A 17,018-nucleotide genomic window follows, 5' to 3' on the forward strand; every position below is an offset into this window, starting at 1 on the left:
TTTTATCGACGTGACGGCCAACAGGCAGGTCATTGACAGTGATCTGCTTAACTTTTTATCTGAGATTGAATCATGGAGAAAAGGCCGTAGAATGATATATCGGTCTCTTCGTCTGGAACGCAGTGTCCGCGAAAAAATGACCGGGACTTGTCTGCAAACAGCGGAATGTCTGATATCTTACTCCAGCTCTTACAGAACTCTTGTGCTCATTTCGAGAAAGGAATAATTTCGGTCAGGCATTTCTGCACAGGAGCAAAGAAACCGATTCAGTCGTACTTTCCGTTCGCTGGGGGGTTCTAAACATCTATAACAAAAATCTCCGCAATATCATCCAAATCGTTTTGCATCAGCCCGAGACAAATGCTAGAAACGCATATGTTAATATGCAGTATGACGTGTACATAGCCCAGCCATGCATTGTATGGTGGAAACAACGGCAAAAAAGGATTAATGATCAGTTTTGAATATTTGCCAAATTTCTTTATTACAGGTATTGTTGAAAATATTTACATGGGTCTTAGGGTTTTAGGGAGTTTAAAAGGTGAAAGGGTTTTGTGAGTAAAAATTTTAAAAGAGAGTAATAAAAATTATAAATTAACATTGAATATAGGCTAACTTGTAATATGATATGGGGATAGGAAGTAGGAATTTGAAGGGAGGATAGTGGAGGTAGTGAAGGATTCGAAACAGGAGAAGAAGGAAACATGCTGTGTACAAGCTAATGAATCTTTCCGCCATAACAGGGCAAAGGCGAATGAAATGATATGTCCAATTGCTTTCACTTATGATTCTTTAGGAATTCAACGAATATTATTATTAAATTAAGGATACAACTTGGGCCCAGGTTTTTTGATCTTTAAATTTTCTGATATGCTAATCACCGTTTATAGTTCACAAAAAATGTAGACCTTATTTCTGAACAGTTATTTTCTTGTTATTTTACAGGTGATTTATGTCGACCTTTAAATTGCAAAAAACGTGAATTATGCTTACTAGAAGATGCTTATACAGCGGTGTGTGTATCTAAGAAGGAATTACATAGAAACAGGTAAGCTTGCTAGAATTGTATTTCTTGATAATTTCCTTCAATTTTTCAGAGTGGGTATTTTTAAAAAGAAGTTGAAGCAAATCAACGACAAAAGTAGTTCTAAATAATTAGCTATATAAAAAGAAAGGTAGATGTGTCTTCGAGATTCCCTCACTCTACTTTTCATATTCTCATGATTACTATTATCATCATCAACGGCGCAACAACCGGTATCCGGTGTAGGCCTGCCTTAAAAAGGAACTCCAGACATCCCGGTTTTGCACCGACGTCCACCAATTCGATATTCCTAAAAGCTGTCTGGCGTTCTAACCTACGCCATCGTTCCAACTCAGGCAGGGTTGCCTCGTCTTCCTTTTCTTCCATAGATATTGCCCTTTCCGGACTGAATCATCCTCATCCATACGGATTAAGTGACCCGCTCATCGTAACCTATTGAGCCGGATTTTATCCACATGGCTCATAGATTTCGCCATTGTGTAGGCTACGGAATCGTCCATCCTCATGTAGGGGACCAAAAAAGCTTCGGAGGATTCTTCTCTCGAGAGAGTTTGCAATTTTTCATGCTAAGAGCTCAAGTCTCCGAGGAATACATGAGAACTGGCAAGATCATGGTGTTGTACAGTAAGAGTTTTGACCCTATGATGAGACGTTTCAAGTGGAACAGTTTTTGTGGACTGAAGTAGGCCCTGCTGGCTGCCAACAACTGCGCGCGGATTTCATCATCCTAGCTATCGGTTGTGATTTTCGACCCTAGATAGGAGAAATTATCAACGATCTCTTAAGTTGTAGTCTCCTATCTATGTTCTTCCCGTTTTACCAGTGCAGTTTGATGTTTATGTTTGGTTGTTTTTTAGTGCTGACTTTGCCACCATATACTTTGTCTTGTCTTCATTGATGTGCAGCCCAAGATCTTGCGCCAATTACCGCTTGCTCGATCTGGATGAAGGCAGTTTGTACGTCTCGGGTGGTTCTTCCCATGATGTCGATATCGTCAGCATAGGCCAGTAGTTGGGTGGACTTGAAGAGGATCGTACCTCTTGCATTCACCTCAGCATCACGGATCACTTTCTCGAGGGCCAGGTTAAAGAGGACACATGATAGCGCATCCCCTTGTCGTAGACGGTTGTTGATGTAGACGGGTCTTGAGAGTGACCCTGCTGCTTTTATCTGGTCTCGCACATTGGTCAGGGTCAGCCTAGTCAGTCTTATCAGTGAGGATCGAAGGCAGTTAATTGAAGCGTTGACTTCCGTTTCCAAGCTTCAGTCAAGCATGTGGAGTGGTGGGTTTTCATGAAATGGTTAGCAAGGACGTTTGCTTTCTCAAGAGAGGCTACGTTTGTTGAAGGATGTCATTGCGGTTGGAAGTTTTTCCAAGTGGTGGGGATGTTTTCCTGAGTTCCCTGTATGTGTTAGATGTTAGCTTGATGTTGAAGAGACGGTTATGAAGGTGGTTCGTATACAGGGTCAAGATGCTCCAACGTCATGGATCTCGTTATTTAGGGAAGAGTAGTGCGGATACTATCTATTTACAAAATCTCCGCCGTAGTCTTTTCTTGGAGTGGATGTCTTGTAGGATATCATAGAAAAGTTGGGGGAAGTTTTGTAACGAATTCGTCACATACCTCCTGAATTACTTCAGTATGTTGACGAACCGTATAGTCAATTGTCTCGTTAGAAACTTTCTGGTTCTGTGGAAGTTAGAACTGGGACAATTTATCTTTCATGGATTCGGATAGCTGAATGGTTAGAGCTCAAGGCTGTGGTGCGGAAGGTCGCGGTTTAAATTTCACGGGTGGAAGTAGGATTTGTATCATGATTTGCCGTCGGATACCAATCGACTCAGCTATGAATGAGTACCTGAGTCAATTCAGGGAAATAAGATCGGGCGAGCGCAATGCTGACCACATTGCCTCCTATAGGGTACTGTAATTCTGTTGTACACCGTTACGGTCTTCAATGATGTGCTCTAACACACTTCAAGGCCCTGATCCAATTGTATCGTGGCACCAACGATTATTATTATTATAATTCCTGAAGCGGGCTAAAGTGCGATATTTCGCCTTAACTGCAGTGAAATCATCGATCTAGAAGGATTGACGCCTCCTAGGCGCCAGACTCAGTTTACGGCTTTCTTGCTTCGCTTTCGAGGTGACGGTTTGATGGATAGCACGTTGGAGATTCGTTAGGATTTCAGATCCTCAACAACCTCCTGTGCGGGGTATGTGTGACACAAACCACGAATAATGTGGTTTTCTCAGAAGGAATGGTATACATGAAGAACTTCACCTTGTTTTGCATGAGATGGTTCTTTGTAGTGGTTAGTCCTCTTCGGATTTAAGGAGGATTTGATGGTTGGAGCCTCCTGATTTTTTTACCAGCAAGGCTTTGATGGAGGTTATGGTCTGTGTAACACTGAAGTTTTTCGCAGGTTCAATAATAACAATAAGAAAAATTCTGGAACTCACCCGTTTCCTCCAGGGTGCCTGTGGGGGCTGTTATTGATGTTTTGGTGCCGCTAGGGTCTATTGCTTATTATCAAGATTAACTGGAGAGCTGGTACTGGGAGTCCACTTCCGCGGCGCTGTTGTTGAGCAGTTGCTTTGTTTGAAGCTAGGACCACCACACGACAATTTAATTGTAGCCTCGAACGAGGCAATTGTTGACTGTAGCCTCCAGATTAAGTCTTCCAGGGACTTGCTCTTGCTTAGGACCCCCTTTAGTTTACCGAGCAGATCCTTGTTCTGCTTCCTGAGGGAAGCTAATTCGTAGCTGACGTTCGTTGCACCGGTATTTAACCGTGCTGTCCGAGTTGTGGGTTGCGTCAGACTCACCGTGCGTGGTCACGACCGAGTCCGTCGCTGCCGTGTCCTCATGTTCGGATTCTATTTCTTTAGGAGCCCGTTTAACGCCGTTTCTACGGTGTTTCTTTGCCGTTACCATTTGGAAGGCACTTCGAATTATAATATATAATATAACTTTATTTTATCGGTTGAAGCGCTTCTACATTGTCTGCAACCTTTACGGTTTAAATCTAATCGCTGTGAATTTTCAGTTATACACTTTCTCTAGCATATTCGGAAAAGCTGGAGCTAATAATGAGCAAACTTAATTAACCTTCGCTGTAGGACAATTTTTGCTCGAATGGTGCGTCCACAACAGGATACGGACTTTTAGTCCTAACAGCTGTGATGTAATCAGAAAACTAATAATTTATTTTGCTTCCTTTTCAACAACGAAGAAAGGATTTCTAAGAAGTTGCATCCAAAGCCTGGAAGTGAAATATTAAAACAATAGGATACTAGAATAGTAATACGAGCAAGTTGTATCCAACAACGAATGAATTTTAAGATACAATTTCTGCAAGCCTCATTAAACTTCTTATATTTATGTGTATTGTTAACACTATCTGCTACAAGCTTAATTTTAAATAAGCATTGAGTTTGATCAAAAAGATATTTGTTGTCAGACTCCTTAGTATATACATATAAAATGTGCTAAAAAACAACATTTTATTAAAATTGTAGTATTCAGTGAAATGTCATCTGAAGGATGCATGTTTTTCGGCTTGAGCTGCTGGAAACTACACGGCTTCATTGATGCTGGAACCACACAGTGGCATCAAAATACGTCGTACCTTTATTTGTACTACCCACTTTTTATTTCACTATACTGGTCCGTCCATTATTTCCCACAGAGGCCCACGTCCATTTTTTCCTTCAGCATGTTAAAGGGCTTTTATCCTTTAGTGGTTTCATCTTGCTAATTATTTTTATTGGTTTCCGATGGTGCACTCCTGGCAACATGTTTGCAGAATTCCTTGTATCTCTCGGAAATAAATGTGTTAATGTTCGCCGTACGTTTCCGCAAATGAAACTAATTTAGATATTTAAAATTCCGTCAGTCGTGCTTCGCTTTTGTATTTATATAGCAGGCGAATGTGGTGGGAAATCAACGATGCCGTAATGCATTCTAGAAGGACAGCATTAGCATCATTGATGCAGATGAAGAATTACGCACTTTATATTTCAGGTCCAGAAGGATATTTAACAATTTGAGAATTATATCATCAAGCCAAGAACTGTTTTCCAAAGAGACTCAAGAAAGTAGTCTATTTTATATCCAAAATCTACTTTTGGATTGTTAAGTACGCATTAAGTCTACCAAAACTTTGTTGATACACATATATTTCTGGCATAGCATAAGTTTCTCTCCTTCTGAAGTAAGTGCTAATTATCTCATGCACTGTCCTGACTTGTAGAATGACAATTTCTGTCCTTTTCCTCACTAGATTAACATAGGTGCTCTGAGGTGGCGGTGAGAAAGATGGGGTGGCAACCCTATTGGCCAAACCAAAACCAAGTGGCCGAGGAGAACCTCCATAGTGGTGGCACCGGAAGACGCTGTAGAAGTAGAAGAAGAAGTATCTTCTCCCTGATATATGAATGGTAATACTTCTTGCTTCGTTTTCGCAAGCTTTTTGGTACCTTTTCTCTTTTTTCGAGACGAAGTGTGTCCAGAATACCTTTTCAAATATGAACTTACTTATTGATGCACGTACCTATAATCATCATCAACAGCGCAACAACCGGTATTCGTCTAAGCCTACCTTAATAAGGAACTCCAGGCATCACGGTTTTGTACCGAGGTCCACCACGCCATGGCTCCATCTCAGGCGGCGTCGGCCTCGTCTTCTTCTTCTACCATAGATATTGCCCTTATAGACTTTCCGAGTGGGATCATCCTCATCCATACGGATTAAGTGATCCGCCCACCGTAACCTATTGAGCCGGATTTTATCCACAACCGGACGGTCATGGTATCGCTCATAGATTTCGTCATTATTTAGGCTACGGATGTACCTATGAGGTGCTCAAATTGTTCTTTTTGTCCATTTTCTATTTATAATTCTTGTCAGGGTAACACATAAGGAAAATCTATCTATGAAAAGTCTATAGTTTTTTCACGCTGAAGCATACAGCGTCTAGTTGAATTTAAAGAATTTATCTCAGACTATACTTTTGGCCGAAGTTCGATGGTTAAGTTGTGTTTGCTTTGGTGATTTGGTGTTTTACTGCTACATGGTCTGTTTTAAAAGTGCTCTCATTTTTATTCAAAAAAAAAAATCAAGAGGAATAGTATAAACGATTAGAATTTTTGGAAATAGAACCCTTTCACATGTACATATTGCTGCCAACCAGTTATGAAGATTTTGTACGCCTCCACGAACACGTGGATCGGAATGCTGTTTAACTCCTTCGTAACGGCATGTAGGACCGTCTCTATTGGCACACGATTTTATTCTCAGGAATAGAAAAATGTCTGGCGAGGCCAAGTCCAAAAAGTAGGGGTCCTCATTCACATGGTGAAGAAGATTTTGCCAAATTTCTTTTCGGTTTACCTTTTCCTAATCTGACAACAGTCGCGGTATCAACTAAGCGCACATTTTTCTTAAGGCTTCTGGGAGCTTCGGTTTAAAGGATGCTCAAGCCATCAGTAATCATTCTGATACTCATCCTATGATCACTGTTCAGTAAATTTTTCACTCGCAATAGATTTCCGTGGCTTTTACTGGTCGAATTGCGTCCGGAGAGGTTGTCGTCTTCCACTCTTGCTCTACCTACTCGGAATAGCTTGTGCCATTCAAAAACACCCGATTTACCAATGACAGGATCATCACAGGTCTCGAAAATCATGTAGTGAGTCTCCTTGACCGTTTTATCAAACTTTATTTGACCAGCCAATAAACGCTCCATGATTCTCCATGATGAGGCGTTTCGACAAAGGTTCACAGTACGAACGACCTGCTCTCTTCAATGGCCCATTTCTCCCAGCGTTTCCAATATCCCCCTCCATCGATCCTGCAGGCACAGACCACCTTTCGTTCGCCCGTTCGCCCAGGAGAAAAATGGAACAGACCCTGGTACTAATTACACACGATTGTGATGATAGCAAAGCTCTAGCAAAGATTCAGTGATAATCTAATGGGGAAAAACTAACACTATGAAAAATATACTATGCGGATATACTAGACAAAAAACTGAACAGGAGATATCGTGATTCAGAATGGAATGGAAATGAAGAAATGAGTATGGACAGAGGTTGAGGTTTTGATGTTGAAGCTCACCCCGGCGAATGCAGCCTTTAATTAAACGAAGCAAATAGAACTTTCGGGGAAACATGCAAGAAAAAAATGAAGCAGAAGGATCAAGTAAAGAGCAGATTCCTCTGCCACAGACTATGGTTCACTTTTATAAAGTGCATATTATCGGATCTGTAAAGAAGATGAAGGACCACAATAATAGAGGCGAGAATATAATAGTCAGAATTTCTTATAAACCGGTCCTGAATCGTAGAAAAGGAATTCGTTGATATGTCTTCCTTTTATTTTCTTTTTGTTAAACTTTTCTCCTGTTTAGAAGCGGGGTCGGTTGGTTATGAACGATTGCGTCATTTTGCTCTATCAAATGCTTCATCTGGATGCAGCCGCGAGGCTTTCCAAACCCCATCCAGTGTATCAAACCACCGTTGTTTCGGCCGACCTTTTGATCGTTTCCCATCGATATGTGTTTATTATCATTACATCCAAAGGGGCACCAACAGACTTTCATCACTGCGAAGAAGACCGTCGAGAAAATGGGGTGACCTAGAAGAAAAACGGCAATAGACAGCTAGTAATCTTTGCAATCTGAACGACATTTTCATATTGAATATAGTTAGGTTAAACCTCCACCTATCTAAATCGAAAAAGCTAATTTATTTCCTTTTTTTTGGTATCAAAAGTCACAATCCGCGCAAAACTGTTGGCAACCAAAATAACCTTCTTCTTTTTATGCCTTTCTTCAAAATGTCTTGCCAGAGAGTCACCAGCTCTTGCCAGTCCTCACTTATTCTTTGAAGCTTGAGTCATAAATGAGGAAAATTTCAGGTTATTAACCTTGTTCAAGAAGATGGACTCTCCAAAAAATCTTAAGTTCCCTATAAAAAGATCAACGACCGAAATCTTTACGCAATATCGCTACTGTTAATCCATTGATCAAAAAAGATCCACTTTTGACTCGAAACAGCTACGAGATCTGATAACTTTCATAAATGTCTAGTTTTCTGAGATTATGCATCTGTATAACATTTTCCCTTTCTATTCTGCTGCAAATTGTCAGCCTTCCCCGTCGTTGTCGTGAGAAGTGACTAAAAGGAACAGAAATTTGTGGATTAGCAACCTGCAAATTTTGAAACTCCACTGGTACCGAAAAGTCTATCACGCCTTGGATAGGAACTGACCTCACGGCTATCGATTGGTTTTTGAAATGTGCACACGCTCGTCGAAAATGGAAGCGAGGGTCCTCAGAATGTTTGCTTTCTCCAACTTGATTGAGAAATCCAATGATATACGCTAAACACTCTGGGACTAAGTATTGTAGTATGGTGGGATTCTGGAAGGCATTCCTTTCCCTCTTGCCACACGAATGACAATGTGCTTTTGTACTCTGGAAAGCCGAGTGGTAGTCGACGCGGATCCTGTATTTGACTAGCACAAGACTCGCTCTTCTGATTTAGGAGCCGTTTTCCCAGAAACTTCTGACCGCAAGAATTTGGTCTAGGTCGCTACAGCATCACAATTGTATAGTGCTATCCACCAACAGAGACCCCAGAGAGATCCCATCCAGTGGGAAGGGATCCTTTCTACGATCAATTTAGGGAAGGTTGAGTTGACGTTGCGATTGGGATGGGTGATCTGAATATTAAACTGATCAACACCCCATGAGCAATTAGACTGACCATTTAGCGATCGGCAGTAGATTTAAGATTTGCCTCTTGGTTGTGCTTAACAAAAGAGGCGGCCTCGAAACAGATCACCATCGGGTGGTCGCTTACTTCCGCTTACGTGTTGCGTTGGGGTGGTGAAAGCTCCATTGGCTAATGTGAGTGAGGGTGGTGGAGCGACAGAACGCAATAATTTTAGAAGTATATACCACATCACGAAAGAGCTCGCATGTGGTCACAAATCAAAAAGTCATGTGAAGGATAAAAATCAAATGATCCTATGAAGGACGTTAACGGTCGACATCTCATCCACGATGACGAGTAACTGAGGAGGTGGAAGGAACACTTCACCAATGTTCTCAACCGTATCAGATCCAATGACTATGTGGTTGCCACTATAGCATGCGAATACGTACTGTTCCTCTAAGCAGAAGAGAAATCATTTCGGCGGTTAACGCATTCAAACGAAAGAAGGCGCTGGTCTTGATGGTGTCCCCGCCGTGTTATTTATCGCTGCACCCGCAGTTACTGCAGATCTTCTACTTCCACTTCTATGGAAATCCTGGGAATTGGAGACCTTTCCCAGAGAGTGAAAGGAGGGGATGATTGTTGAGATTCCAACAGTCTGGTAGTCATTTTGAATGTTGCAATTGGAGGGGTATCTGCGTGCTCCCTGCCGTCCTAAAAATAATGTTTAAAATAATTCTGGAACGCAATAAAGAGCATTTCGAAAACGTAATCGACAGGGAGCAAGCTGATTACCTCTCCGGAAACTACAGCGTTCACCACATCAACTCCCTACGAATCATTTTGGAACTGTGCGCGGAGTTTAGATGCTTGTTTCACCTGCTCTCCATCGATTCCGAAGAAGTTTTTTACAGTGTGAACAGGGTGTCCATCTGGAGTGTTTTACGCAAGAGGAATATTCCGGAGAAACTGATAGCTATTATCAGAGTGACATATGATCGCGCAGAATATCACGTGCTGCACCAAGGCAAAACCTCAGAGAATTTTGAAGTGCAAAGCGGAATCCGACGGGGTTGCATCTTGTTACCGACATTATTTCTTCACCGATAGTTCTTCATGCTGCTTTATCCGGAGGATGTGGACGAATTCAATGGATGATGACATCTTTTCACACTTCGACTACGCTGATTACAGCGGCAAGTAGAGTTCGAATGAAGGCAAACATCGAATTCTCCCTATCTGCATTAATGGACAGAGCATCAAAGGCATCGACCAATTTGTACATCTAGAAGTGTGGTTTCTGCCGACGGTAGCACCAAACTAGATTTTGGCTAATGCGTTGATGACATGCTTTCGTTGCCCTGTCTAAAATCTGCAAATGGAGTTATCTCAACACCAAGATTCAGAGACTGCTCTGTGCTAGTGTTCCTTCTGTGTTGTTATATGGGAGTAGCACATAGAAAATGACCCCACTGCCATTCGAAATCTCCAAGTCTTCCTGAACACCTGTCAGCGTCGTATTATCGAAGTGGTTGGGCCTGATACTATTACAAACGAACAATTGCACGAAGGTGCGCATGTTTGTTTCCCGTGGTGATGTGATCGGAAGGTGGAAGTGACAGTGGATAGGTCACACATTAAGGAGTGGTGACAATTCCGTTGCTGAGTACCCCATGCCGTGGAATCAACCCCCTCAAGATTACAGATGAGTGGGTCGCCCAAGGGCAGTTGGTACAGGACAGCAGCAGAGGAGTGCGCGTATCTCGGGAGGTTCTGGGGGAGCTGGAGGGCATTTCAGGTAACCGCGAGAGATGACGCGCTATACTCCGCCGAGGGTTAAATGATGGCCATACATAAGTTATTTTTCAGCAAATGTAGCCGCCATTCCTTTCGGTAGAGGTGGTGACGGGGGATCTATTTCATGATGCCTGTCTCAAAAAGGTTCACCCCCAGCTCCTTCGTCAACTTGTCCACCACCCCTCCTTGTCCATCAAAAACCTTTTTCCATCCATGTGTGCATATAAGAGAAATTAACATACAGCAATCTTCAGGTGTCAGTTTAGGAAGATGCAGGACATCGTTCCAAGCGTCCCACCGAAGCGAATCCAGGCATTGCCTTGCTGTATTGGCCATACGAGGTCTAATATTGTCGTGCAGAAAGCAGATTTCCTTTGTTAGTATGCCACTCCTTTTATTCTGAATCGCCTTTTCAATTGTTTAGGGTAACACAGTATCTTGTCACGTGGATTGTATCTCCCTGAGCCAGATATTCAATCAAAATGGTCCCAAACCGCAGGTGCTATAACTTTTTTGGCTCAAATAGTGATTCGTAATTTTTTGACAGAGGGTGAAAAGGGGTTGCGCCATTGTTGAGACTATCCTTCAGTTTGAAGCGTGTAGTGGGCAACCAAACTCCGTCACTTTGAAAGGTTTTAATCTCGTTAAAAATCTCAGCTGAAATGTTTCGGCCTTGGTGTGATATTGGAGAGATATTTTTCGGAAAGGTGCTCCTGGATTAAGAATTTTCAACATACTAACCTCTAATTGGTCTCGTTTGGAAGTGGGTAGTGAAGCAGCGCTGCCAAACATGCCGAAAAGCCATTCCCTATAGCCTTGAGAGCCCCAATGGGTTTACTTTCTGGACGTGGCTCCTAATAAGAAAATTCTGAGTCGAAAGTTTTTTATTGTGTTTCCAATGTTTTGGAATGGTCGTGTTCCAAATATATTAAACTCACGGAAGATACCTGAGTAGTTCAAACACAAACATTTGGAATCGTTAGATCTCAATTAAATTTTCCAAGCAAATCACAGCTAAATAGTTCGAAAGTTTGCACTAACTTTCAGGAATTCTCCCAGATGCTAAGCCAAACCACTCATGCAACAAGTTCAAAGCATGCATAGAAGTTGATACATACATACAGGTATATGAGTTTCACAGAATATACATATTTTAATCGAATCAGCGATAAAACACCCTCGAAATAGTTGAAAATTTATTTGTGGCCAGTTATGCACCATAGACTGTGCATATTTCATCTGCAAAAGTGAATTTAATCCTGTAATTGAAAATGCGTGCAATTCGCATAAATCCTCGCAAATTATTCATTCCGCTGAGTTAAAACCTCTTAATAAAGTAATTAATGTATATTACACAAATTTCAATTATACCAGTGATCATAGGAATGTACTTTACATTGCGTGGGGGTGAATACACACATTGCGTACCCAAATCTAAAATATTTGTTGCCACTCGTAACAACAGGTCGTTAATCCTATTCCAGATATTTTAATGAAAGCCACTCAACTGACAGACCCACTTTGAAAAAAGAATCCTCGCACGTAGAATTTGTATGTATGGGCGGACGTCCTAAATTGGAAAATCACTGAACCATGTGATCAAAAGTTCTTCATTTCATTGTAAAGAAATCTCATGAATATATTGAGTCAGTCCTAGATGAATAATTGGAATTGAGATGGAATCGAAAGGAAGTTGATCACATCGAAAATAGTCCTCAAACGAAGGACTTTTAATGAATATGTTTAGATGAAATCGAAATTTTCAGTTGTGTTTGCAATTGGTCTCTTGCTCTTGTGTATTACCTTCAATTATGTTTATAGGGATTGGGTGTGGGAGGAGTGGTGAAGGTGTATATTCTTCACTTGTTTATGCAAAAAGGGGAGAATTGTAGTATCTTTGCTCCGGAGTTTTAATTATGATTCTGGACCCAATGTTGAGATCATAACAGTTTTCTTACCTTCAAGCTTGCCTTTAAAGGACTTGCCTCATAGTAAAATACGACACAATAAATGGTACTTTGTTGAGCGCCTTCTGTTCGCTATGTCCTGGAGAAAGGAAATTGCATTTATGTAACAGAAGCGTCACAGATTTTAAACTATTTACATTATAGTTTGGGCCTTGAGTTGTTTCTTTGATGTTGCTCAAAAGACAAGTGGTGCTGCGCCGCACTATTGGAGACCGCAGATTTCACTGGGAATATGACTGCAGCAATATGAACATTGTGCAACATATGCGCCAATAAAATCATGACAATATTTGCACTGGGCAATAAAGAGTTTTCTTTTGTGGAATAACGATATTGAGGGATTAATGGTAAATAATTAAAATTAACTAAAACATTGCAAATTTCTTTCCTTTTCGACCCTATTAACAAAGGTGTGCAACATGCAAAGCTTCTCATGCAATTTTTCCAGTTTTTCGCTATTTTTTCCCAGTTTCGGATCCCATTTCTTATCGATGTACGCAATTCAAGCTTTTCCCGAAAACAATAATTAAGAATTTAACTCCTTCTCCCCCACTTCAGCTTATTTACAGTAATTCACTCCAACGTCTTCAGGTTGTTTCGCGTGGAAAACCACAGCTAGATCATCTGCGAAACCGATTATCGTGGCCTCCCTTGGCATGGGAAGGACAAGAACCCATTGTACATGAGGTACCACAGAAGAGGACCCAACACTCAGCCCTGTGGTACTCCTGCGGTGACAGTATACTGCTTGGATCCCTCATCCATATCGTACCAAAGTGTCCTCTCCGAAAGGTAACTGTCGAGGAGCTTAGACAAATAGCTAGGGGCACCAGTTTTGACCAGTGAGCTTTTTATCCACTCCCTACTAGCGGAATAGGACAAACAAACAAACATTTTTTATGTCCAACATCACCACGGCACAGCATTTTTTAGACGACATCGCGTCTCGAGCCAGCTTCAAAACAACGTCTACGGCGTCGATCGTTGAGTGGGTTTGTCGAAATCCAAATTGTCGCTCCGATAGTGCACCCTTATATTCGAAGCTAGGGAGCAGTCTGTTGTAGATGACCCTTTCGAGCATCTTTCCTGCAGTGTCGATAAGGCAAATCGGGCGGTATGATGATGGGTGTCCTGGGTGCTTATTCGGCTTCGGGAGCAAAACCAGTTTTTGTCTCTTCCACCGCTCGAGGAGAATTCCTTCTACCTTGCATCTTTCAAATACGCTCATAAACTAGTCGGCTGTGGTCTTAACAGCAAGTTTACGAGCCTTATTGGGATTAGCATCCAAACCGGAAGCTCTGTTATCACCAATTCTCCGGTAAATTTGCGCAGTTACTGCAAGTATGGCGTGGGCGTCCAATGGTTGCTTGTGTTTTTTGTGCTCCCCTTTCTCCAGGGGTTTTGGTCTGCTTCTGCACAAAGTTCCTTGAAGCATTCTCGCTCACTAGTCTATATAGTCTGTTTAAGCCTATCTCGAAAGTTCACATATGCTTGCCATTTCTCATCGGAGTCGAGTCTTCCTCTAGATAGTTGGCAGTTCTTTCAAGCTCGAAAACGTGCATCCCGCAATTCCACGATCTCTAAATTCCACCAATAGTTTGAGTCCCTTTTTCCGAGGACTCGCTGCCTCGACATAGCAGCGTCGCATGCTCTTGTTATGCGTCACAGTATCATAGTATCAACCTACTTTCTTTATTGCATCTAAGGCTCTGGTTGTGATTTTGCTGAGCCATCTTCAACATTGTTGGATTGGGTAAGGTACCTTTAAAAGGATTTAAATTAGTGCCCTACAACAGAGCCTGGGTATTGCAATGGTCCTTAATTACATTCAAATGAAGAGAAGAGATCATAGAGGGAGCTGTTGAAATACAATGTAGGCTCACTGAAACTCATTCAACAGGCGTGTCGATTTCTTCATCGTGGATTATGGATTTTTTTACTAAGGTTTACTCGACGGAAAGAAAAATGGATACAAGGCAATAAAGGACAATTTCGTTCATCTAGAGTAGGGTGGTAATAAAAACGAGGAAATTCAGGGGCGTATAATGATGGTCAACAACGTCTAGTACTCAGTACTGCAGATAATGGAAGATACAAAAATATACAAGACAGTAATACGCAGTCATCGGAGAAGTCAATATTTATACTGATAAAGAAGGGATCTGACTGAAACTACTGAACTACTTATAGGAGAGTGATGATTCAGCAGCATCTATTGTTGTAAAACTGAAAAAATTGTAACGGTTCGGTCAAGTACAATGAATGAGCAACGAACCAATACATCGAGAGCTTTTTTGATAAATTTCGAAAATATGTAACACAGCATTATTCACTTTGTTTTGGGTTATTTATACGTCTGGCTCATCGTTGACTCCGTATAGCTCTGTGTTGTATTTGATGCCCTATTTGTCTTCAACGTGCATCTCCTCCTCGTTTTCTCTTCCGCTGCCTTTCTGCCTGTCGGTCAGTCTGTCTGTCAGTCACGTGCACTTTTCTCAGAAACAATTACACCTATTAACATGATATTTGGTACAAAGTTTGGAACTGTATACCCCTACGCATGCGATTATATTGCTGAACGTTGAACTTCAGGGGGTCCCCATACACTTAAAAGATTGGTGGAATTTAACCATGTGGGGTGTCAAATGAAAGATCTTGAAGAGTACGAAGACGTTATTAGTTTTGATATTAGTTGCAAAGGGGAGGCGTGTGAGGTCCGAAAGTAGTCAATCCCTTACGATAACTACTCAAATAAAAATAGAATACTATAATTTTAATTTCAAAAATTTATCGTCAAACCCCTTAAGTTCATAATATAGGTTTTAATATGAAGAATCATACTGGAAAGTTTCGTGCAAATCCTATTATTATTAACAAAGTTATATTAGGCCAAAGTTGCCTCTTTCGCGTCAAATTACTACTCCCTAAAAGATAAAATGTTAGTACCACATCTAACTAAATATCAGGCCTGAAGGTTTTGGGGATTTCAAGTGAGTATCTGCCATGTAGGCATAATCCCACGATCCTCTTCCGCCATGGTCGGTATAACGTTACTGGTTTATACTGAGTGCAGGCTCAGTATTCATACCAGTAGATGTGTGGCCTATCTTACACTTTTGTCGCAACTAAGGTGTATGGCGCCCGAGTTGTACAGCGCAACTCCACGCTTGAGTTGTAAGGAGCTCTGCCCACGATATGGGCACAACCACCATGGAACTCTCACAAGCGGTGCTAACCGCAAATAACTGGCCTGAGAGCATAGCTTCCAGGAATTCTCCCAGAACAGAGGACTACCCCGGTTTCGATGGTATCAGATGACCTTCAGTGAGGCTTCTTTTGAGGATATCGTATTGATGTACCTCGTCGCAAAGTCCGGGTATCGTTTATTAAGGCGGGCGTAAACCGAAGACCGATTATTGCGGTGCTAATAATGAGGAACATATGCGACCAACAATAGTGACCCGTTGATATGGAAAGGTTAGGATTTTGAAAGAAGAGCATAAGGGTTAACCCTTCTCCCTTTCGTAATTTATTTGAATGACGAATATTGTATTTTGAAAGTAAAATAATTTCGCTTTCATGCCAGGTTATAACATCACTTCATACAGCACCACACAATCCACACTACAGCATGATTGAATTCTATAAATATTTGGTAGACATCAGCATTTCTTTAAGACCTGCTTAACCTTAGATACATGGCCTGCTCCAGATCGCTCAACTATAAAGCCGTTTGTATTTTTTCCAATCGAATACAGCCTGCGTATCTTCTTCAGTTTTCACACCCACAAGTTTCTCCTGGTTTAATGTTTGTACTTTGTCACATAAGTCCCATCTTCTAAGAGTTCCAGCAATATGCTGTCAACACCCAGTGTTATGTTTGAACTGCTTGGCTTTTGAAGGTAGTGTTTGTCTCTTCTTTGAACGGGGAATCAATAGCAGGGACGTTTTTTTGTTACTGATGAACTAGGAGGGTTAACCTAGGTAGCTATAAAAATTGACATTCACTACATCGATTGTATCTCCCGGTGGAACAATTTTGTTCTTAGCCGGATTGCTCTCTGAGTTGGGACTATATTTCATTTTACCGTGTTAGGGCTTTTGATGGTGGTTGTCGTAGGGCTCGCACTTTCCAGAATCAAACGGCATTATCTGTCTCATACATAAAAAGGGAGATATCACACAGTGCAGCAATTATAGAGGTACCACGTTGCTGAGTACCATCTATAAGATATTCTCCACTATTTTGCTAGGCCAGATAGCCCCATACGCTCAGAACATCATTGGCCCATACCAAAGAGGCTTCACTCCAGGCAAATCAGCAACAGATCAGATTTTCTCTCTGCGGCAAGCGATGGAAAAACTGTTGGAATATGGACAACAGTTACACCATCTGTTCATCGACTTTAAAGCCGCCTATGATAGCATAGCCAGGGTAAAACTGTACGCGGCCATGAGGGAATTCGGTATCCCGACGA

The 17,018-nt window shown here is 41.5% G+C and overlaps 1 protein-coding gene across 1 annotated transcript in view; it reads left to right on the forward strand.

The window, feature by feature from the left end:
• The window catches only part of LOC119651092 (proteoglycan Cow), a 247,076-nt gene that overhangs the window by 177,001 nt on the left and 53,057 nt on the right, over nucleotides 1-17,018 (forward strand). The window contains exon 3 of the mRNA XM_038054446.1: nucleotides 946-1,048. Coding sequence (XP_037910374.1) covers nucleotides 946-1,048 — 103 coding nt within the window. The remainder of the gene's footprint in view (nucleotides 1-945; nucleotides 1,049-17,018) is intronic.

This window comes from Hermetia illucens, chromosome 3 (genome assembly GCF_905115235.1).
Source record: "Hermetia illucens chromosome 3, iHerIll2.2.curated.20191125, whole genome shotgun sequence".
Taxonomy (NCBI): domain Eukaryota; kingdom Metazoa; phylum Arthropoda; class Insecta; order Diptera; family Stratiomyidae; genus Hermetia; species Hermetia illucens.